At 35.3% G+C, this 23,863-nt stretch overlaps 6 protein-coding genes across 6 annotated transcripts; 4 read left to right on the top strand and 2 right to left on the bottom strand.

Annotated features, from left to right (window-relative positions):
• LOC148914161 (uncharacterized) lies at positions 1 to 972 on the top strand. Its single transcript, XM_089026539.1, has one exon. It carries the CDS (start codon positions 1 to 3, stop codon positions 970 to 972), a length of 972 nt encoding a protein of 323 aa, XP_088882665.1.
• A 22-nt stretch (positions 973 to 994) lies between these two features.
• Positions 995 to 1,591, top strand: LOC148914160 (uncharacterized). The gene has a single exon (XM_089026531.1). It carries the CDS (start codon positions 995 to 997, stop codon positions 1,589 to 1,591), a length of 597 nt encoding a protein of 198 aa, XP_088882657.1.
• Positions 1,592 to 4,135: 2,544 nt separating this feature from the next.
• On the top strand, positions 4,136 to 6,188 carry LOC148914159 (zinc finger MYM-type protein 2-like). Its single transcript, XM_089025342.1, has 2 exons — positions 4,136 to 4,935; positions 5,025 to 6,188. The coding sequence occupies exons 1-2, from the start codon at positions 4,499 to 4,501 to the stop codon at positions 5,992 to 5,994; spliced, it is 1,407 nt and encodes a 468-aa protein (XP_088881468.1). The 5' UTR covers positions 4,136 to 4,498; the 3' UTR covers positions 5,995 to 6,188.
• A 1,822-nt stretch (positions 6,189 to 8,010) lies between these two features.
• Positions 8,011 to 10,058, bottom strand: LOC148914158 (zinc finger MYM-type protein 2-like). Its single transcript, XM_089025340.1, has 2 exons — positions 9,264 to 10,058; positions 8,011 to 9,174 (listed from the first exon to the last, which is right to left on the bottom strand). Exons 1-2 carry the CDS (start codon positions 9,698 to 9,700, stop codon positions 8,205 to 8,207), a joined length of 1,407 nt encoding a protein of 468 aa, XP_088881466.1. The 5' UTR covers positions 9,701 to 10,058; the 3' UTR covers positions 8,011 to 8,204.
• Positions 10,059 to 13,969: 3,911 nt separating this feature from the next.
• On the bottom strand, positions 13,970 to 15,448 carry LOC116296831 (uncharacterized). Its single transcript, XM_089026525.1, has 3 exons — positions 15,443 to 15,448; positions 14,694 to 14,879; positions 13,970 to 14,231 (listed from the first exon to the last, which is right to left on the bottom strand). Exons 1-3 carry the CDS (start codon positions 15,446 to 15,448, stop codon positions 14,034 to 14,036), a joined length of 390 nt encoding a protein of 129 aa, XP_088882651.1. The 3' UTR covers positions 13,970 to 14,033.
• A 6,256-nt stretch (positions 15,449 to 21,704) lies between these two features.
• LOC116296826 (ezrin-like) lies at positions 21,705 to 23,329 on the top strand. The gene has a single exon (XM_031704926.2). The coding sequence runs from the start codon at positions 21,727 to 21,729 to the stop codon at positions 22,819 to 22,821; it is 1,095 nt and encodes a 364-aa protein (XP_031560786.1). The 5' UTR covers positions 21,705 to 21,726; the 3' UTR covers positions 22,822 to 23,329.
• The last annotated feature ends 534 nt before the right edge of the window (positions 23,330 to 23,863 follow it).

The raw sequence follows: 23,863 nt of genomic DNA, 5'->3' as shown, positions 1-23,863 counted from the left end.
ATGGTGCATTGTATCGTAGTTGGTTGCGGTTCAAAGAGCGGTAAGAAAAAAGTTTCCTTTTCTTCAATACCTAAAGTGATATCGAATCAAGGCGAAGAGCACGAAGAGATGACACGAGAGCGGAGAAGGCTTTGGATTTCGGCCATCAGTCGAGGCGATACTGACGCGAAGAGGGTTCTTGAAACCGAACGTGTTTGTGGTCTTCACTTTGTCTCTGGAAAGCCTGCAAAAGTCTGGGACAGATATAATATTGATTGGGTTCCACCTATTAACCTTGGAAAAAAGGAAAGTCAGGAAGAAGATCTGAAGGAAGCAGCGAAAGCTAAGACAGAACGAGCTGAAAGGGCAAGAGAGCGCAGGAAGCGAATCATAGAACATCAGCAACTTGGAGTCGAGAGGAAAAAGAAGGACTTGAATCAAATTGGGAGTGCTGTCCAAGATATCGAGTTTTCTACCGAAACACAGAGTAATTCATGTTTTAATATTGAGCCTTCTTGCAGCAGTGCGAATGATGAGCGTGAAGAAATACTCGACAAGAGCACCCAGACACCCGTAGTGACTTTCAAGGACGAGTCAACACAGATGGACTTAGACTTAACTTATTTTGAAGGTTCACAGAACGCTGACACACAGACAGATGAATTTGAATACATGTTTTTAAAATCTGCATATCAAGCTCCGGACAGAGAATTCTTCGATACAGCTGATAAAGTTCGATTTTACACAGGACTACCTTCCTATGAAGTCCTGACGGTGGTGTTTGAGCATGTCGCGCCACATGTTCAACGGAAATCTACAGTTCTTAATAGATTTCAAGAATTTGTGCTGGTACTGATGAAGCTGAGACTAAACGTTCCCTTTCAAGACCTAGCGTATCGTTTCGTGGTGTCCCTGTCAAGTGTATCAAGAATATTTACCTCTTGGATATTGGCAATGGATTCTAGGTTGTCCTGCTTTATCCATTTGGCCTGAAAGGGAACAGTTGTGGAAAACTATGCCAATGTGCTTTCAATATACATTTAGGCGCAAAGTAACTGTCATAATCGATTGCTTTGAAGTTTTTATTGAAAAACCAACAAATCTTATGGCCAGAGCTCAAACGTTCTCATCTTATAAGCGCCACAACACCATAAAGATCCTTATTGGTATCACTCCCCAAGGTACAATTTGCTTTGTTTCTGAAGCTTGGGGTGGCCGCACCTCAGATAAATATTTAACTGAGAATTGTGGATTCTTAGATAAGTTGACCCCAGGGGATACAGTCATGGCTGATCGGGGATTTACCATCACAGAAAGTGTTGGTTTAAAGCATGGAAAACTGGTAATTCCAGCATTTACCAAAGGGAAAGCCCAGTTAGATCCCATTGACGTTGAACATTCAAGGGGGATAGCCAGTGTTAGGATACACGTCGAAAGAGTGATTGGTCTACTGCGGCGAAAATACACTATTCTGGAAGGAACACTGCCCACAAACTTTGTAAGCAGCAACCAGAATGGGTCACCTGAATTCCAGGTACCAATCATTGACCGCATTTTAAGGGTTTGCTCTGCACTTGTTAATTTTTGTCCTTCCATAGTGCCATTTGAGTAGTACATTTTTCATAAAAAGCAGGGGTGGTAACAATGTTTAAAGTTTTTTCTATAATAACATTATACCAGGAGAAATCATTATTACATTGCGACAGGCACAAAACACTAAAATCACAATTACTATTTCACTAGAAATAAAGCAACAATTTTATTCACGTTCTTCAACAAGTCCAAATATGGAGGGGACAAACAATCTTAAAAATTAAATTTTGATATGAAAAAGGGCATGAAGGAAAAAGAAAGTGAAAATAACTCTTTACCTATGGCCTAATTTTTCATCTGAGATTATGTGCTAAGAAGATAACTGTGGCTAACACATGAATACTGATTTTGATTCAACTAACAATTTTTTAGCCAGAGAGAAATTGAAAAATATTATGCCAAAGGTAAACAGAGGTCTAATAATATTCAATAGCAACTGAAATGTTTATTAATTAATTTTATTGCTAGAAATATTGCTCTATGTATGACTCATTGTCATGTTACTGTTTCTTCCCTGATACACCATTTCCCTGAACATGGGTTCCTGCTTATTTTAATATTGTCACTAGATTTCATAATAAGAGATGTAGATTGAATCTCGAAAGAAAAGATTTTAATATGTTGGTGTATTTCTCAAAGCAGAATTAATCTGTTTTGACTGAGCCTAAAGTAAGAAGCTGATAATGCTGGACAGTTCAGACACAAACATTTTTACATTTTATTCACTGAGTTCCAATGAAAAGATGTCTGATTTAAATCGCTTAAATGAAGTATTTATTTTGATTATCAGCTTTTTGCTTTTGGTTATTTATTAAAAATTATTTATTATAATATTTATGTCATATTACTGACTATTACTTATCACTAATAATTTTCTTTGCTAAAGAATGAATTAAAAAGTTGGAAACATGCTTATTTGTCCACCTTTAAGGGAAGCTAATAAATGGGGATGCATTTTAGCAACATCAAAAGTTACATGACTGGGGTTAGTACCAAAAGCCAAACACGTAGCAAAAGCAACTGAAAAAGCTCCGCAGTCGCTACCATTACTTTGTTGCTGAACTGGTACAAATTCTAAATTAACTAGTCTTCCACCTATTAAGTCATTTGCTTGCTCCTCTATTTCCTGGCTAATTGCATGATGGTAGAGACTATCATAAAGATTTACAACACCAGGTAAGCATCCTATACTGCTAATACATACCCAGTGATCAGTCCCTGTATGCAAAATCTGAATAAATTCTCCCGAAACTACATCAAAGTTCCTTACTCTTCCTAGGGTTGGGCGCTGAAATCCCTCAATTGACTGGTTTACATTCTGCAATAATACTTGGGTAGCTTGAATTATATCACCATTAAGCCATCCAGCAGGATAGTTAGGTTTGACTGAATTGAGCCTGGCAATAGTTGGAGTTGGTTGCCTGTCTGAGCAGAACCTGACCAAAGCTTTGTCTTCAAAGATCGAAAAAAAACAAACAAATATTGAGCAAATCATTATAATAGAGGGCAAACCATAAATCCGTTAAAAACTGTAAGAAATTGCACAAAATTTGCAAAAATTATTAAGTTCAGTAGACCTCAGTAGACCATAGACCTACAAAACTTTGCACTATTTTGTACAATTTTGTTAGTTAACTTTTTCACGTTTTTATGGTTTGCTCTCTACTAATTAATGTCTATTAGTTTACTATTTGGTTGACCCGAAGCCCGAACGAAGCACAAAGTCGTGACAATAACCGCTAAAGTAATTTGAAATTTTTTTCAATTATTTAAACTCTACCGGAAACAGATCTTTAGACAACAAATCCTATCCTATCTATAGAAAAAATAAGATAGAACTGCTTCTTGTTGGTGGACCCGGAAGTCGTTTTCCATACGATTGACGTCACATTTCAAAGATCTATCAAAGTGCTGAATCAACCTAAGTGACTAGGGTACTTACCGGGTGCAAGTGCAAGAGGTTGTGCAAATATCGTTTTTCATCTACACTTACGAGTCTCTGGTAACGTTTATAAACCTTTTGCTCGAGATTACCCGTAGCCATTGGAAGTTGATTTATAAGTCTGCGGATGTTGTCATGAAGGTTGCAGTGGATGTCTATTGGACTTTTTGTTGGTTGTGGCGTGGCTTTCTTAGCCGGTGCAGAGGAAACCAGCCTCTGAAACCCGAGAGCTACCAAACATACTATTGCAAATATCCCTGAAATTGAAAAAAAAAAAAATTATCCATTCAAATTTTTATCTTTTCTTTTCACAAGTGACATTTTGAAATCTTGCGAAGCAGATTTGAGTGAGAAATTTACTATGACATTGAAATGGTGTTATGGGTTGGACCGCTCTCGGTCTTATTCTACTTTCTCTTCACTCTGACTAAAACTCTATTACATGAGCTCTATTTGTAATAACTTCATGACAGGTGTCATTCTACAATCAATATGATATCATCGCTGTGCCTTGATTGGCTAATGGAAATAGCAAATTCCTAAGTGTGATATCTTATTAAGAATAATACGAGTGAAAATCTTAGAACTAAACATAGCTTAAACCAAAGATAATATGTGAAGTAATATTTCAAATCCGACAATGAGGACAGGACGGGATTTCAAGTCCGCGCAATTAGTTCCAGTCCGAGGCGAAGCCGAGGACTGGAACTAATTGCAAGGACTTTGAAATCCCGTCCAGTCCGATTTGGAGGATTTGAAATGACTTCTCATACTCATTAATTATTCGGGAGGGATGTTGTTTTTATCTTGTATTTATTTCATTGTATATGATCTTCGCTCCATTCACCTAGTTGTAATAATGACAATCTTTTGTTTTGTAATGGTTTTATTTTGCTTTCATCCTTTGGGATTTCTTAAGATAAATGCTATCTGAATTACTTATGCAAATAGCAGTTATTTTTCTCTGAATGTATTCATTTCAACATGGCTTCTCGTCAAAGAGACAGCGATGAAGAAGCGGAGCTTCTACCTTTAAAACGCTTTCGAAAAGTGAAAAGTCAAGCCCAAGAAGAAGAACTTTTGCAAAAAGCTGTGCCAATTTCAACCCGTTACAAGAATAACTGGGCTGTAAATATTTTTGAAGAATGGAGGCAAAGTAGAGAAAACAAAGTGGCAAGTTTGGAGTCTACCTCCATGGATGTCTCGCTAGAGAGCATTCAAAATTTGGATATTGAGGCATGGGAAACTATGACAGTTCCATCCCTAAACTTCTGGCTTGGCAAATTTGTTGAAGAAGCAGCAAACAAGAAAGGTTCGCCATATCCTGCTCGTACGCTTTATCAGCTTATCGCTAGCCTTAAACGCCACCTAGAGTCGAAAAACCGAAACGACGTCAATATGCTTGACAAGTCTAACATGTGGTGAGTTAATTAGAAACTTTCTGTTTATTTGCTTTACTTTGCACATGAATAAAACCTTATATTATTCTAACTGAACGTTTTTCTTTTAGTTTTTCTGGACTGAGAAAAATTCTGGATGCAGAGATGAAAAGTGTCCACGCCGAAGGGGTTACTAATAGAAAGGAAGAAAAAGAGGTGATTACAGAAGAAGAGGAAGAGACGATGTGGAGGAAAGGAGTACTAGGCCAGTCAACAGCTAAGATTTTGCTTAATACAGTGTACTTTTATAATGGTAAACTATTTGGCATGCGTTCTCAAGAACATAGGCAATTAAGGATTAGCGATATCGAAATAGAAGGCGATAATACCATAATTTATCGTGAAAATTCTTCCAAAACATTTCATGGTGGCATAGCAGATTTGAAAAAGAAAGCGAGAGTGATTAAACATGTTTGCCACGAAAAGGGCAATGAGAGCCACGAGCGTTGCTTGGTTAAGATTTATAATCGGTATTTTGACCTCGTAAACAATCTTCGTGTTAAAGCAAAAGGTTTCTATTTTCAGCCATATAAGGACGGAAAATTTGCGTACAAAAACTGTGTTGTAGGAATTCATACTCTCAATGAAATTCTTCCTAGTTTGTGCTTGGCAATTGGCAGTAAAAGGAAAACTAGCCATAGTCTTCGCGTTACATGTGTTAGCAAACTGTTTAATGCAAGTGTTGACGAAAAGCTTATAAGAAGCAGAAGTGGTCACGTTAGTGATGCTCTTTTGGCATATGAAAAAAGTAGCAAGGAGCAGGAGCAAAAAGTTTCTAACATTTTGAACCCACCAGCTCAGCCAAAACAGGTTTCATCTGAGTCAAAGAATGAAATTAAGGGAAGTGAAATTAAGAATGATATAGAAATGCCTGTATTTGATATCAATGAATTAAAATCTATATTTAATGATATCACTGGTTATGAGCACGAAGCTCAGTTAAATGAAAATACATGTTCTAATTTTTGGAGCTTTTCTTCTGACGGGCCTATCAATATATCTGGCAACTGTAATGTTACAATCAACCAGTTCAAAATCTAGCTTGCGCTTGAATGAATGCTAAAACTTATATTTATACTTATAGAAAAGGCTAAGTTTACGATAGCAAATTGTTTTGAAATTTCATTAATATCTAAGTAAGTTGTTAAACGAAGTGTTGAGTATATTTGCAACTATTATTGATTATAGTTTATTGGTAATAACTTCTGAAATAAATGCTTGATGAATTAAATTTTCTGTTTTCATCTTTCTATATATTGACTTGATTCAATGCTTGGACTGAATTAATTTTGTTCCAGTCCTTGGACTGAATTAATTTTGATCCAGTTGTTGGTCGACTGAATTAATTTCTTTTGTTCCAATTCATCAGCCCCACCTCTTCCCTGCTGATATCAAAACCCTCCCCGGCTTTAAGACACTTGACCTAGTTTCAAGATACATCATGTGACCAGGTACGAGGTAATCGATTGGCTAGTTACCTCATGAATAATTAATGAGTATGAGAATATATGGTAAATGTATAGAAAGGTCTACGAGGAATATATATATCATAAGATTTAAAAGAATAGTGCTAATTAACTAAGCAAAGGGGTAAAGAGTGTGTAGGGCGTAACCATAGGTGTACATGCTAATGGGAGGAGCTAAGTGGTTTACTTGTAAATTCAAAGCATACCATCATCTAAACTTGCGTGATGGTAGCCTTACCGAAATCTTATATCGATATTTTCAATGACTAATTGATCGTTCTTTACCTTGTTTTCATACGATAAGAAATAGTAATTAGAAAACTGATGTCTAGCTTAGTCTGTAAAAACATTAATTTTCTCTCTCATAACAATGGCTTACACTCTCAGTCTAATCGAATCAAAATCCAAGAAAGCCATACAAATGCTTGAACACGGAAGCACGATTGTCATGAAACCCTTAAAGTTCCCACCTCACATGAAAAATATTCGAACAGAAAAGTTTAAGATAACTGTAAGAAGTGTATATTTTTGTTGATTCTTTAAACCTTTTCAAAAAAGATATCTTAAAAAATTACGTTATTTTAACTCTTTTAAACTTTTCTCATACGAAAAAGCACAAAGTTTGACGTTATTCGGAAATAACTCGAATGGTGTCAGAGTCGGGATCATTATCGTTAAAAATCCGCCGGCAACAAAATTTTTCAAAAAAGTAGTATATGTTTTTGACTAAAATTTTCTTATAAAAGTCATGAATATAAAAAAGAAAATTCAGATCTTAAATAAAAGTATCGCTTACCTTTCATTTTGTCTTTGTTAATCTTTGTTAATCTTTGTTATTTTACCTTTTGTGGTTTGTGGTTGGTATTGATCTTATCAGTTTGAGTTTTTTCCAATCTACTTTTTTAGGGTATCAAATGTCGGGTAGATATACTAATTTTTCTAATAAAATTCTAAAAATAATCAAGTTTTACGACGAAAAAATAGTGTAATGTTGTCAAAAATATCATATTTGTACTGATAGTTGTTCTAATATTTTTTTATATTCACTGCATATTTCACATCCGGCTTAAAGGACTTGATTGTTTTCCAGTTTTCCGGAAGTAGAAAAAATGTCCCCATTTTTTGCTGCAAATCCCCATTTATATTTTTCAAATACAATCGTAAGAGTTGAAAAGCTTTATCGTATGAAACACTTGCACTAGTTCTTAATAACTTACGTCAAAAACTTTAAGGACGTGCTTGTTTTCGTTTTCTCAATATAATATTATTGGAATATTTTTCTCTTTTATTCTGTATCATACGATTTTGTTTGGACGCAACCTTCTCATACTCATTAATTATTCATGAGGTAACTAGCCAATCGATTACCTCGTACCTGGTCACATGATGTATCTTGAAACTAGGTCAAGTGTCTTAAAGCCGGGGAGGGTTTTGATATCAGCAGGGAAGAGGTGGGGCTGATGAATTGGAACAAAAGAAATTAATTCAGTCGACCAACAACTGGATCAAAATTAATTCAGTCCAAGGACTGGAACAAAATTAATTCAGTCCAAGCATTGAATCAAGTCAATATATAGAAAGATGAAAACAGAAAATTTAATTCATCAAGCATTTATTTCAGAAGTTATTACCAATAAACTATAATCAATAATAGTTGCAAATATACTCAACACTTCGTTTAACAACTTACTTAGATATTAATGAAATTTCAAAACAATTTGCTATCGTAAACTTAGCCTTTTCTATAAGTATAAATATAAGTTTTAGCATTCATTCAAGCGCAAGCTAGATTTTGAACTGGTTGATTGTAACATTACAGTTGCCAGATATATTGATAGGCCCGTCAGAAGAAAAGCTCCAAAAATTAGAACATGTATTTTCATTTAACTGAGCTTCGTGCTCATAACCAGTGATATCATTAAATATAGATTTTAATTCATTGATATCAAATACAGGCATTTCTATATCATTCTTAATTTCACTTCCCTTAATTTCATTCTTTGACTCAGATGAAACCTGTTTTGGCTGAGCTGGTGGGTTCAAAATGTTAGAAACTTTTTGCTCCTGCTCCTTGCTACTTTTTTCATATGCCAAAAGAGCATCACTAACGTGACCACTTCTGCTTCTTATAAGCTTTTCGTCAACACTTGCATTAAACAGTTTGCTAACACATGTAACGCGAAGACTATGGCTAGTTTTCCTTTTACTGCCAATTGCCAAGCACAAACTAGGAAGAATTTCATTGAGAGTATGAATTCCTACAACACAGTTTTTGTACGCAAATTTTCCGTCCTTATATGGCTGAAAATAGAAACCTTTTGCTTTAACACGAAGATTGTTTACGAGGTCAAAATACCGATTATAAATCTTAACCAAGCAACGCTCGTGGCTCTCATTGCCCTTTTCGTGGCAAACATGTTTAATCACTCTCGCTTTCTTTTTCAAATCTGCTATGCCACCATGAAATGTTTTGGAAGAATTTTCACGATAAATTATGGTATTATCGCCTTCTATTTCGATATCGCTAATCCTTAATTGCCTATGTTCTTGAGAACGCATGCCAAATAGTTTACCATTATAAAAGTACACTGTATTAAGCAAAATCTTAGCTGTTGACTGGCCTAGTACTCCTTTCCTCCACATCGTCTCTTCCTCTTCTTCTGTAATCACCTCTTTTTCTTCCTTTCTATTAGTAACCCCTTCGGCGTGGACACTTTTCATCTCTGCATCCAGAATTTTTCTCAGTCCAGAAAAACTAAAAGAAAAACGTTCAGTTAGAATAATATAAGGTTTTATTCATGTGCAAAGTAAAGCAAATAAACAGAAAGTTTCTAATTAACTCACCACATGTTAGACTTGTCAAGCATATTGACGTCGTTTCGGTTTTTCGACTCTAGGTGGCGTTTAAGGCTAGCGATAAGCTGATAAAGCGTACGAGCAGGATATGGCGAACCTTTCTTGTTTGCTGCTTCTTCAACAAATTTGCCAAGCCAGAAGTTTAGGGATGGAACTGTCATAGTTTCCCATGCCTCAATATCCAAATTTTGAATGCTCTCTAGCGAGACATCCATGGAGGTAGACTCCAAACTTGCCACTTTGTTTTCTCTACTTTGCCTCCATTCTTCAAAAATATTTACAGCCCAGTTATTCTTGTAACGGGTTGAAATTGGCACAGCTTTTTGCAAAAGTTCTTCTTCTTGGGCTTGACTTTTCACTTTTCGAAAGCGTTTTAAAGGTAGAAGCTCCGCTTCTTCATCGCTGTCTCTTTGACGAGAAGCCATGTTGAAATGAATACATTCAGAGAAAAATAACTGCTATTTGCATAAGTAATTCAGATAGCATTTATCTTAAGAAATCCCAAAGGATGAAAGCAAAATAAAACCATTACAAAACAAAAGATTGTCATTATTACAACTAGGTGAATGGAGCGAAGATCATATACAATGAAATAAATACAAGATAAAAACAACATCCCTCCCGAATAATTAATGAGTATGAGAAGTCATTTCAAATCCTCCAAATCGGACTGGACGGGATTTCAAAGTCCTTGCAATTAGTTCCAGTCCTCGGCTTCGCCTCGGACTGGAACTAATTGCGCGGACTTGAAATCCCGTCCTGTCCTCATTGTCGGATTTGAAATATTACTTCAACATATACGATCAGTATGCAAAATAAACGAAAAACTATACTCCCAATCTAATGATGAGCTATTTCATATCTTGAAATTACAAGAAATAATCCGTTGAATTATAAATTATATGCGTTTAAAATCTAGTTTCTCGAGAGAAAAAACACTCTTCGATCATAACTTCTTTTCGCATTTCTTCAATTTGAATTGCTAATTAATTTTGAATTTACACCGAGGGGATTTCCGAGAAAAACCATTTGATCTATGAGAGGAATATTCAGCGACAACATTTATCGTCAAAATATAAAAAAGGAAGAAAAAGAACCAAAAAATGACATTTTATTGGTAGGGAATGAAGAAAGGTAAGAAAGACACTTTTTAATTCGAAATATAGAGAATAAACAACAATGCTAACTTAAAGAACAAACCGCCCTTTGGCGAACTCGTGGATACTAGTTGCACTTTCCAGAGATTGGGTTCTCTGTGTCCTTATGCTTGTTGACATTCGAAGGTTTCAAAGTATTTCGGACTTCTATTTGCTATTAAAGTCTTCTGAAAAATAAATTCTGAATTTTATTTTTAATTTAAAAGTCGGGCCGAGTGCTTTATTTTAGGAATAATCCGTATAAGCCTTTTTGGCTAATAAAAAGCATTGCGTTTGTGTTACTACATGAACTAAGAAAAGGAATCCCCGTGCCCTATCATGTGCACACTTTGATGCTATTTTTAGAATGTATTCTAAAAATATCATCTAATGATATCATTTATTTGATCGTTTGATTTTCTGCACGCATAGTACTCGCGCGCTCTACGCTGTTTGCTAACGTTTTCTTGTGCTTTTCTTATGTTCAATTGTTCAAATCTGCGCTCAAGATGACGATGTAGGTCGAAAGCTTTGAAAAATAAGTGTAAAAATACTCCAGAAAGTTGAACAAATTACTACTTCATTTTCTTGTCGTATTTGCCAAGCTTTCGACGTGCACATTCATATTCAGGGCAGAGTCGAAATAACGGAAAAACCCCAAAAACGTAAGCAAACAGCGTAGAGCGCGCGCAGTAAATGCGCGTGCAGAAAAACAAATGGTTTAAAAATAGCATCAAACTACGCACGAGATGGTTACGCTATATAGGGGGAATTCCTTCTCTTAGTTCATTTTCTCTTGTTACTACTTATCTTGGCCTTCAAGGGTCACGGCGCTTTCAATCAAATTGTTGCCTGAAGTTTTCACATGAAACACTTAATTTAAACTGTGAACTAAGCGAATATTTTATAGAACTTGGTTTAGAAATACTATTTCATTTGACCTCATTCAAGTCTGTAAATTACTGATTATTTATTGGAGCGAATTCTCGTTAGTTGTCTCATGCGACATCGATCTATTGAGTAGATTTGTACCTTCGCATTTAACATACCAGAACAAAATCTAAATATGTTGACGATTGTACAGAAGCGTTTAGAACTGCTTACTTTAACACATCAGCAAAAAAAGGTTTGACTCATTGGAATTTTAGTTTAGGCGTTAATCGTATTATTTTATTTGAATTACTTGCGTTTTTCCTTGATTCTTTTAATATAAATAATAATATTAAACTCATTTCTTCATATAAATATCGGAAGTGGTCTATACTGAATAAGAGCTCTTTGTGCTTGTAACTGTCGTGTAACGTTCGTAATCAGATGACGTAAGACGACTGATAAACGTTTAATTATGCACTAGTGAAATGAAACCCCCGCCCCCGACCCCAGGGGCTAGTGGGACACTATTATCTATGATATTTTCCCATTTTCTAAAATTATATATCTAAAAGGTGTTGGTCAAATTTTAATGCGTCTAGTAGCCTTAATAGGTTCTTATGTGGAGGGGGCTTCAAGTGAGAATTTTAGCCTAACAGGTTCTTATACACGGGTTTTGTTCAGTCGTTTCGGTACGTCAGTTCGAATGTAGAATGACAGCATGATTAATCTATTAAGACTACTGCTTCGCAACATTTACAAGCATTGTTCATTTTCAATTTAATACCATTATAAAACTCAGCTGACTACCTAAACGTTTTCGCACGATTTGAGGTTCAGAGGCGATGAAAATATTGAGCATTGAATATTTAGTGCATGAAATCACACAACAATAGACCAATCCCGAATTCGCTTGATTGGTCACGAAACAATGGTTTCAAGTCGAGGTTGAACTTGATGAACAAAAGAAAAAAGTTCAGTCTCGACTTCAAACCATTGTTTTGTGGTCAGTCAAGCGAATTCGGGATAGGTCTATTGGCTCTGTGTAGCACAAGGATTGAAATGTGTTTCTTGTTGACTACTAAATCAACAATAACGGGGCCACAATAATAGCGGGGGTTTTAACAGTGAATGTGCCCCCGACTACCGGGGAAAATGTCTGATTTTAACACCACTCAAATGTCAAATTCCCCGGTATTTCCCGGGGGTCGCGGGGTGGGGGGTGGGGAGTTCAATTGACTAGTGCATTATCTGCTAACATCTTAGTGAGTGAGTGAGCGAGTAACACATTTGCATATTCAGACCCCTCACAATAACTCGTTTCTGCGCTTCGCGTATCCACGAGTTAAAAATGAATGCTCGTTTTAAACTTCAAAACATGGCGTAAGATATTTTCACTTTCGTAAACTAAAACTCAAGTATCGTTTTTATTTTATGTCCTTGCAACGAAAGAATAAGAATCGACCATTAAAATATAAAGCTCAATTCAAAAGGATTTCGAGTAAAAATAATTAAAGAGTTGGTTCTTGAGTCCCCGTATTTGTTAAATTGTCGCAATGTACAAGGACCAAAGTTTGCATGCTGCTTGTGCGCTGTGCGGCCGGAGCCCCATGTATTTATTATCTTATAAAAGCAAAGTATGAAAGCAAAGTTACGCTTGAGATATATATTTATTCAGGGCAACCTTCTAAAAGCTCAGATGTGTCCAAAAGATAATATAATAATAATAAAATAATAATAATAATAAAATAATAATAATAATAAAATAATAATAATAAAAGTCAATAACTGAAAATAAATCCATTGTATTAACGGGAAACTGAGATATGGCGCCAGTATAGAACCCTTGTGGAAGAAGTACGTTGGCAATCCCGTGACTCCGTTTTCAGCATCGAGAAATATCCCTCGCCATATGACAAAACATGATGTTACTGATGTAAACTAAACGCAAATATGTTATTTTTAAAACTGTTATCAGAAGCGTGATGCGTGGTCACATGTCAGGCAATATGTGTTAAATGGCCTTCCATTCTCTTTATGATAAAAGAGTGAATAAGTGAATGAATGAATGATTGTATGAATAACGTTTTCCCACGCGCGGTAAAAGTATGGCATTTTTTATTTACCTCTCGCCTCTCCAGAACAGGCTTGTGGTGAAATTTTCACTTTCATCCCTCGTTGAATACTTCAGGGAGGGTACTCGCCAATTCATTGCGAAAAGAATATCTTAAAAAGGCAAGGTCTTTGATCAAACAGCACCATGTTTATTTCCGAGAAAATATTGAACCCGCTACTTGGGGGAAATCTATTCTTCCATCCAACATAGCTACGGCGCAAAAAAACATCCATGCTTAAAATCCATTAAGGAAGTTAATTTCAATAAACAGTACTAAGACTATTTTTAAATATTTTATTTAACTTTTTGTACTTAATAAATGTACATACATAAATGTTACTGACGTAACTACTTCATATCTATCTGCAAAAATCGCAATGAAAACTGTGACCTTTACAAATAAAGTCAATTAATTAAAAAATATTTTTGTAAACCATGTAATAAATATGCATGCAATGAAAATCCTAATTCTCATTTTTCAAATCTTAAATAGTTATCATTTGTTATGAAATTTCGATTCTTTGAACCTATTTTGATCATTCATCTAATGAATGATACTTATACCCCTAATAATACCAATATCGTATTGGATACTGTGATGTCTTAAAGATCTATAGTTCGTGTATATCAATTGGCTTATCCACTTTGACTACCTGCTACGAGAGCTGGTGGACAAGCTTTTCTGAGTGCAAAGAAGTTTGTCTTCATGATATTCAGTGCGGCGTGAAGTCTTTCTAGAGCGATGGCCAGGTTAAGTGCAATCTGGTTTCGGTTGCGCTTCCCTTTGGTCAGGTTGATTTGGCATGTCTTACATTTCGTTGTATATGTGCTTCCCTAGGAATAAAAAGAACGATCACAAACTGTCATTAGAACATTCAACATCCTTCCTTTCTTACTTTTTCCGTTTTATTTTTATCCAATTTCCTTCCACCTCAAAGCCTAATACGCTAAATTCCAATTCAATCTGTGAGTTGCCGTGCCCTGACTTCGATCAACCCAGAGGTTGTTTCAGGGTTCGATCTGCGAGTTAGCCGTGCCCTGACTTAGATAAGCCCAGAGGTTGTTTCAGGGTTCAATCTGTAAGTTAGCCGTGCCCTGACTTAGATAAGCCCAGAGGTTGTTTCAGGGTTCAATCTGTGAGTTAGCCGTGCATTTACTTCGATCAACCCAGAGGTTGTTTCAGGGTTCGATCTGTGAGTTTGATCTGTGAGCCCGGATCATCACAAAGGTTGTTTCATTACCAATTATAGAATTCAAATTTGAAAGAAAGAAACATTTAGTGACTTTCGTACTTACTGGTATGATACGCTTGCCAACGTATATGATTTCACTGAGCAAGTCTCTTAATTCACGCAGTGTGTGATTCACAGCACTGACAACCTTGGTCGAGCTGGAAAGGCTTTTGTATTCGTTCTTTGATTCTTCGAGTGTACAATAGAAACAAGAAATGACCGTAGAGCTATTACTCAGCGTCGAGTTTACCTAAGAAGATAAAAATGATATTAAGACCTATTTACACCTTAAGCAAAGTCTTAGTTGCCATTAAAAGCAAGTTGTACGGTCGATTCGTGTCGTCAGGATTTTGCACGTGACATACGTAGGGAAAAATCGTAACGTATAGACCCCTTGCACAGAGTCTTTCGAGGAATTGTTCTGGGCGACAATACGATGGATTTTTTTGCATAAGAAAAGACGCTCTATTGTTTTGTCCCCCTTGACAATTCCTCTAGGAATTCAATACAAGGGGTTTATAGACCCCTTTCATGTGACGTCAAAGCAGCTCAACTTGAGGACAAAACAAAAGACTTTCAATCTCCTGAGAGTGGAAACCTATTGCTCTGTCCAGCCCCCCTCCCCCCAACTATGGGACATCCACTTGCCTCACCCCTCCTTTATTGGACGAAATCAACGCCCATAATACAGCTTGGGCTGCCTGCCTGTGGTTAGATGGCAGAACAATAAAATTCCTTTGCTCTTGGGAATTGAATTTTTTTTCCATGTAAAAAGATTGTATTGTTCCTGCCATCCAACATGGCTGCCGTCACGGTCATGGTGCAAAAGCTCTATATTCGTGAAATAGTACTAACTAATTAGTACACAATAGCACCAATGAAAGAATTGAAACCAAAAGAAATAGATGTGTTTAGTGCTATTTAGTTTTACTGCTATTTAACGGATATACGGTTTGCACTCTATCTTGAATTTCCCATGTACGTTTTGTTATTTGAACTTACAAGTACAACTGTGTTTGACTGAAGTGATGCAGACGATATTAGGTGCAAATCACTGTTTCCTGTCTGAGCAGAACCCGACCAAAGTTTCGTCTTGAAAGGAGAAAAAATAATAATAATAATGACATGGAACAAAAGTTGAGCAAATCATTGTAATACTAACCTGTATTAGTTTGCTCACTATTTGGAGTGAAGTAGAGTTGAAAGCATTTAACCCGTGAAATAAAGAATGATACTCAATATGTGATCGAGTCAAATAGACAAACACGAAAAAACAAAAAAACAAAACAAAAAAAACAAAAACAAAACAAAAATAAAATAAATAACAACCATGGAATAGAACTTTCCCGGATTCGCTTGACTGACCACAAAATAATGGTTTGAAGTCGAGACTGGACTTGATTCTTTTATTCATCAAGTACAACCTCGACTTGAAACCATTGTTTCGTGACCAGTCAACTATTCGGGACAGGTGTATTAGGGTCTATTAATATGTATTAGTCAGATGTCTATTTCACGGGTTTAATGACTTCACTTTAAAACCACTTTAATTAAGATCTATTAATTAATAAGCCCGAATGGTCTATTAGTCAAAAGTCCTTGTGGCCCGCGAAGGGTTTGGGTTATTTACTCTTACACTCATGAGTGAAATCGTTAAATCGGTCAGATAAATGGATACAAACAATTTTGAAATTAGGTTCAAAACGTGAATTCGCCGCTATTGTTTTCAAAACCTGCACTTTTCGCTACTAGTAGTATATTTCTAATAGAACACTAGTAGCCCAGTCAATCAGAGCGCAGGATTTGTGATAGACCATTGACTCCTAGACCATTCGGGTTGGTCTACTAACTATTTCAAGGTAGGCTAAACTGAACTACTCGAGGCAGTGCAATACGAGGTGATATAGAGCTGTTAAAATGTGACGTATTTCCGGGCCCAACTGTTTACCAAACCTCTAAAGTGAAGTGTAAACTCTGCTTAAAACGATTCGAACTTTAGACAAGAAATCCTGTCATAAAGGAAAAGAAAATTTTTTATAGAGGTGTTTTTCGTTTTGCTGGACCCGGGAGTCGTTTTTCCATACGATCGACGTCACATTTCAAAGATCTATCAAAGTGTTGAATCAACCTAGGTGACTAAGGTACTTACCGGGTGCATGTGCAAGTGGTTGTGCAAATATTGTTTTTCATCTACACTTACGAGTCTCTGGTAACGTTTATAAACCTTTTGCTCGAGATTACCCGCAGCCATTGGAAGTTGATTTATAAGTCTGCGGATGTTGTCATGAAGGTTGCAGTGGATGTCTATTGGACTTTTTGTTGGTTGTGGCGTGGCTTTCTTAGCCGGTGCAGAGGAAACCAGCCTCTGAAACACGAGAGCTACCAAACATACTATTGCAAATATCCCTGAAACTGAAAAAAAAAAATTATCCATTGAATTTTTTATCGATTTTTCTTTTCACAACTGAAATTTTGACTTTTTACGAAGCAGATTTGAGTGGGAAATTCACTATGACATTGGAATGGCTTATACTCTCAGTCTAAACGAATTAAAATCCAAGAAAGCCATACAAGTGCTACGAACGTTTATCACTTGAAAACTATTCGAAAGAACAGAAATAAGACAAGATACAGTAACCAATCAAAATCCAAGAAAGCTATACCAGTGTTTTAACACGTTAAGCACTTACGGAAGCCATTTCAAAGCCATGAAATCCTACGAATTTTTTCCTTTCGCATGAAAAATATTCGAACTGACAGAAAAGTTTATAAAACTGTAAAAAGTGTATATTTTTGTTGATTCTCCAAACGTTTTTAAAGAAAAATTCTTAAAAAGTATAGTTCTTTAACTTTTCTTAAGTTTGGTCGTACGAAAAACACAAAATTGAAATTATACGGAAATAACTCGAATGGTGTCAGCGTCGGGATTTTGATAAAAATCTGCCTGCAACAAAATGTTGTAAAAGTAAAATTTTGAAAAAAGTTAAGGTTTATTTTCGGAAAAGATAAAGTCATGAATGTAAAAGATTAAGAACTTAAACACTTTAAAACGAAACTTTGATTCAATAAGTGGCATTTTTATAAAATGATTATCGCTTACCTTTCATGTTGTCTTTGTTAATCTTTGATATTTTACCTCGTGGTTTGTGGTTGGTATTAATCTTATCCGTTTGAGTTTCTGGAAATTCTAATTTTTAGGGTATCAAATGTCGGTAGATATACTAATTTTTTAAATAAAATTCTAAAAATAATGTTTTACGACGAAAAAATAGAGTAATATATACAAAAATATCATATTTGTACAGAAATTTGTTTTTTCATTTTTTGTTTGTTCGCCGCTATTCTACTTCCGGACTTGATTGTTTTTCGGAAGTAGGAAAATTGTTCCCATTTCCCCCTTCCCATTTTTTCTGAACTACAGTTGTAAGAATTAAAACGTTTATCGTATAAAACACTTGTACTCATTCTTCATATGTTACGTCAAAAAACTGTTAGGACATTCTGACAAGATATATTTTTAAAAATGACTAAAGTTAAGCAATTTAGTTAATACTGAAAAATTAAAAAAAACAGTATTTTTTGATTTTTTTGTTGTTGATTTTTTTGAGTCTTACTTTTACTAAAGCTAGATGTTTATAAAGGCTCTTTTATGCCAATATGTGATTGTTTTTGTGTTCTCCAAATAATATAATTCAAATATTTTTGCCTTTTATTCTGTATGATACCATTTTTCGGAAAGCAGCCTTTAACATATACGATCAGTTCGCATGAAAGGAACTCAGTAAACTCCCAATCTAGAAATACTTTTTTGTATTTTTTGTATCTTGAAATGATAAGAACAGATAAATCGAAATAAAAAATACATGCTTTTAAAAAGGCTAAAATCTAGTTTCTCGAGAGAAACTTTCTCTTGTCGCATTTCTCCAATTTGAATTGCTAATTAATTCTAAACTTACACTAAGGGGATTTCCAAGAAAAACCGTTAGATCCATAGGAGGAATATTCAGCGACAAAATTTGTCGTCAAAATGTAAAAAAGGAAGAAAAACGAAATATTTTATTCGGAGGAAATAAGGAAAGGTAAGAAATGCTAATCCATGCGAAATATAGATAGTAAACAAAATTGTTAAGTTTTAAAAAAGAGATTGGATGCGTGGTTGAAACTTAAAAACGTGGCGTTAGATATACTTCAACTTTTGTAAACTAAAAACCAAGTTCTTATCTTTGTTGTTTTATATACTTGACCAACAAAAGGATAAGAAACGAGGAATAAAATGAAAAGCTCACTAATTTAAAAGAATTTCGAGATAAATAAGCTAAGAGAGAATTGTGCGAAGTTTTTTCTTCTAGTTTCTGAAATCTAAACAGTACATTTCCTAGCTTTCGACAATCTGAATGATCAGACCTACACTTTTATCTGGTCGCTTCCTAAAGTCAGTCCTATAAAAATAGATTCGTAAGAAAACGTTCTAAACCTATCATTGTATTTATGAATATTTTGCAATAAAAATCAAGAATATTCAGTTAATCTAACAGCCGAGAATGGGTTATTTCAATGGAATAAGCATAATGGTGGCAGCGTTAGGATGTCACTTCGAGGCACCGCTTAAAAACAAACACTCAAGCTTCCCTCGTATCTGCTAACTCAGATAGATTTAATTTAAAAGTAAATCCGAAGAAAATCTATAGAAAAAATATCATCCATATTTCGATTATCTTGAATTATCTTTCCAACTCTCGTTTCCCTATAAACGTCCTTAAAATGTGTACAACACATTTCAACACAGATTTAAGATATAATTCTAACTCTAAGTTCATGATTTGTGTGTGTTTTTTTCTCTTCTCTTTATTTCTCTAGATAGGTATGTGAATGAATAAAAGTCTAAAGTCTACAGAATGGTAATAATGATTTTTATAATTCAGTTCTTCCCGCTTTTGACTATAGAAAAGCAAACACACATGAAATCAGTCATATGGTATGAAACATGATCGACGGAATGACAGCCTCGAGCATACACTTCTTTTCGAAGCAAGTCTCCTTGGAAACCAAAGAGTATTCGGATAGTTCCGGCTTTTTTAAGGGGAATTTATCCCCTCTACTTCCTCTGTTTTCTCCCCACCTACAACATTCAAATGGGATTGAAATAATGAAGTCAAATTCCCATTCAGTTAGTACCATCTTCTTCATCATATGCTTTATTTAGTATAACGTTTTAGGAGGTAATATTTTACTCTACTTCCTTTATTCACACTTCCTGTTTTAATTCCTTTCCCATTTTTCATTTCTCAAATTTATTTTTCTCAATCTTAATATAAATCGATCTGCTTCTTTCGGACTTTGTTTTTTGAAAATGAAGTCGAATTTAGTCACTTTTGCTTTTCAATACAGGAAAGTTTTGTCCTTACTATGTTCCACGAACTGGTCTGCTGGAGTTATTAGTTTATTGGTTTAAACCAATTTTTGAGCGTACCGGCAAATTGATAAGGCAAACGAGAAAAGTTATGGCTTTATACGTTTTTTATACAAGAAAAAAATAAGATAAAATAAAATAAAATAAAATGATTAAAAATATGAATATTGTCTTAAATTTGTCTCTACACGTTAAGGGTACTGGCAAAAGAAAAGACGACAGAATGAAGGCAGAGGAAAGATATCGATTTCATACCGCTTTGAGATTTGCCTTTGAGTGTGTAGAGAGAGAGAGAAAGAGGGAGAAAGAGAGAGAGAGAGGGACAAAATAAAGAAGAAGCTGTCTATTTGTATCATTCTATGTTGCTCTGGATTCGGATTTTTCTCGTACATTCAGTCTTTTCCTGGGAGAGGCTAGTGGAGCAAGTCATTGGTTGAAGGGTTAACACACCTCTTAATGCTATAACAATTAATCCTTTTCGTATTAATTTCATAACTATTCCTTATTTTTACTATTTATATATTATATTCTTAAGTGCCAGTAAGTGTGGTTATCATATGAGTGGGAAACCTACGTTACAGCACGTACACGGTACGACATGCCGTAACATTGAAATGGCTTCCCATTGTCTTCCGCATTAATTCATCCAATCACAACGCTTTGTTACAGATACGGTACCATAGTAAGATACGGTCCATGCATCTTAAAGCACGATTTAATCAATAAGCGTTTCCCACTTGAAGTGAAAATCCTTCTAGTGCATGGTTATCCGTGCACGTAAAATTATGACACCATCTCGTGCTTCACGAAGCGTTACTAAAGTTTAAATTTAGAATACCAAATTCCACAAATATCATTATCAGTCACGTAGATATGTTTCTAAGTGTATAATAATATCTTATATACATATTAAAATATGGAAGATAGATACATAGTTGTATACCGCGCGCAAACATGAACAAACGGTGAATTGGATAAAGATTAGCTTGAAAATGACTTTTTCATGCGGACGCCTTTCAAAACAAAGATGTTTCCTTGAATCTTATCGAAAATTCTACATCCATGACTGAACAAGAACTCATATAACTAGCAGTAATTAGTACCTTAGAATCGATAAAAGAATAGAAAACAACAATAGACATAGCATTATTTTGTAGCATATATGCATAATATATATATTCAGGTACATTGTTGTTCGTGTTTAGTTGGTTCAGTTGGTTGTGGCTGAACTGGTACATTCAAAAGGCGAGAATTGTAATTTTTTTACATACCAACCCATAGAAGTTACAGAGGGATTATCTTAACAAAATTATCACAATCTATAAGGGCACTTTCATGTATCGATCTCAATTTGATGCTTTATTTTAAGATGTCAATGTGAATCACAGTTTTTTTTGTTTTTTTGTTTTGTCGTGTTCTGATAGAACTTTTACTACACCATCTTCTAATCCCTGGATTACAATACCAATTTTCTGACAATAGTACCATTATTATCCGTCTTTCACCTAATCCATCAGATAATCCAGTGTTAAAAACCATTCACGATTGAAAATAAACAAATCGTGACTAATAATATTAATTATTATGGGACGTCAGTGAATTTTGGGCATTGCATATAAGGCACTCGAAGTGAAACACCATATTCAGTATTTACCAGACACAAGATTGGACATTGGTCCTAGAATCAATGATGAAATATCGTGTAAGCACGAGCCGTAGTTCGAATATTTCTTCACTCCTCCATGGCCGCTTCACCATTAAAGTTGTCTTACTCGACAACACAGAAGTGTCCTTCAAGTTCGAAGAGCGCAAAAAGATTTTGGGGTCCGAGCTATTTGAGAAAGTCTGCAAGAATACCAAGATAGAGGAACCTTGGCGAAAATACTTTGGCTTACAGTATGTTAACAAAAATGATGGGAAAAGAGATTGGTTAAAAAAAAACCAAGTCGTTAACCAATGTCCTTCAAGTGTGCCAGGACAATTTCAGTTTGCTGTAAAAGTTTTTCCAGATACCCCATCGGATGAAGATCAAGTTGTACAAAAATTACTCGTTTTTCAAGTGAAGGAGTATCTTCTTCTTGGGAATTTACGCACCACGATCCAAGAACAAGCTCTTCTCGACAGCTACTTTGCTCAAGGTACGCTCGGGAACTTCAACCAAAAAAAACATTTTAATGGCTACTTGGAAAAATTCTTGGGCTCATTTTTCTGCAATTCATTTTCCGAGATGAGTAAAAATCTCTACGAGCAGAAAGTACAGACACTTCACAAGTCGCACCAGGGGATGGCACATTGTGAGGCCTTCAAAGCGTTTCTTTCCCTCAGTGCCAGTATATTTGGCTATGGGACATTCGTCTACAAGCGAGCAGTAGACATGAATGGCAAGGAATTTATTCTAACAGTCTCCTTCAAAGGCATACAGATATTTTTGCCTAACATCTATGGAGAACCTGAAGAGCTTGTCCAAGAGTTTCCTTGGGATACGGTAGTTTCTTTCGTTAGTGACAGCTCCAAGTTCCTGTTCTCTGTCTGCTCGGCTCACAAGTCACTTCAGACCCACAGTTTTCGCTTCAAGGGACAATATGGGTATCTGCAGGCCAATAGGGTATTCACAGACGCTGTGTATCATAGAGATTTGATCTTGGCCTTAAAATCTATTCAAGAAAGAGAGCCAAGAAGCAAATCCCTGAAGAGCGAAAACTCCGCACGACTAGAGCGGCTCCTTCCAGGAAGGGGCATTGACAAAATGATCTTAATGCCAACCAAGAAAACGGAGGTTTAATTTTTTTGAACAATTGCACCTTACTTAAACTGATCATGAAGTATCATCTAATATAGTTTCGCTGTACGTTTAAGGTGGCTCCGTCCACACCTCTGATTTAAGGTCTTCAAATACATCTATCTTATTTGGAGCGATCAGATTTTTATTTCAGATTTTGGACGACGGTGACAGTTTGCAATAATGTAGGTTTTAACTCTGACTCGACGTTACCAGATTAACTATAGGCAATTATCCTTGAATTTTTCAACAAGTATTTATTAATTTTTTCATGTAACCATAAAAAGCAAATTTATAATCAAGTAACAAGACAACTGGGTTGCCCAATGTGCTGATATGCTGGAGATTATTTAAGCACTAATCTTTGTTATGTACCACTATTTAGGAGGAGGGGGTACTTTGGAACATTTTGGGTGTATTTTTCTTTCAAAACTTGCGAACACTTATTTTTTCTCACATCAAATTTATTCCAAAGTACCCTTTTTGAATGTTTTAAAAATAAAAAAAAATGTACCGCTTTTGTATATCTTTTAACCATTGAAGTGCAATAAGATTCGATTAATAAAACTATGCAGACACGGTTTTGTAACCGGAGAAAACAGCTCTGCGTTACTGACGTCGCTTAGTTTTAATAATAGGCTTTCTCTAAAACTACACTGACGACAATTAACTTGAACTGAAGAACCGTGCACATGTCCAAATAAGCGACATAAATTCATTCAAAATGTTTAAATGGTTATTTTATTTTATTATTTTTTTGCTAACCGTTCTGAAGTTCTCGATCTCTCCATTATTGATTATATTCTTCAAATATAATTTTCTTAAATATCCAAACTTAGTAGTGAAGTGGAATGAAACTCGGCTAGTAAAAGGATTCAAAACTTAGCGAAAAGTAGCCACGGCCAAAGTTACCAGCTTTAATTGATTACCGCGTAGTATTTAACGTTATTTATATCGATATTGATATTGATCGAACTTGTACAGGCTTATGAAAAACTAGGAATACATTTTTTCCCTAAACTTATTGCTTTTGTTGAAGATTTAA

Source organism: Actinia tenebrosa, unplaced genomic scaffold, assembly GCF_029948245.1.
Source record: "Actinia tenebrosa isolate PJP-AT-01 unplaced genomic scaffold, QUT_ActTen_1.0 PGA_scaffold0__85_contigs__length_37466705, whole genome shotgun sequence".
In the NCBI taxonomy this organism is placed as follows: domain Eukaryota; kingdom Metazoa; phylum Cnidaria; class Anthozoa; order Actiniaria; family Actiniidae; genus Actinia; species Actinia tenebrosa.
Note: the sequence above shows the minus strand (reverse complement) of the source record. Positions and strands in the feature narration are given on the sequence as shown.

Excerpts from the sequence above, each read along its gene's own strand:
- LOC148914161 (XM_089026539.1), top strand. The coding sequence starts at position 1 with ATGGTGCATTGTATCGTAGTTGGTTGCGGTTCAAAGAGCGGTAAGAAA.
- LOC148914160 (XM_089026531.1), top strand. The coding sequence starts at position 995 with ATGCCAATGTGCTTTCAATATACATTTAGGCGCAAAGTAACTGTCATA.
- LOC148914159 (XM_089025342.1), top strand. The coding sequence starts at position 4,499 with ATGGCTTCTCGTCAAAGAGACAGCGATGAAGAAGCGGAGCTTCTACCT. Across the intron at positions 4,936-5,024 it reads CTTGACAAGTCTAACATGTG|TTTTTCTGGACTGAGAAAAA; the intron begins GTGAGTTAATTA and ends TTTTTCTTTTAG.
- LOC148914158 (XM_089025340.1), bottom strand. The coding sequence starts at position 9,700 with ATGGCTTCTCGTCAAAGAGACAGCGATGAAGAAGCGGAGCTTCTACCT. Across the intron at positions 9,175-9,263 it reads CTTGACAAGTCTAACATGTG|TTTTTCTGGACTGAGAAAAA; the intron begins GTGAGTTAATTA and ends TTTTTCTTTTAG.
- LOC116296831 (XM_089026525.1), bottom strand. Across the intron at positions 14,232-14,693 it reads TTGGCAAGCGTATCATACCA|GGAAGCACATATACAACGAA; the intron begins GTAAGTACGAAA and ends TTTTATTCCTAG.
- LOC116296826 (XM_031704926.2), top strand. The coding sequence starts at position 21,727 with ATGATGAAATATCGTGTAAGCACGAGCCGTAGTTCGAATATTTCTTCA.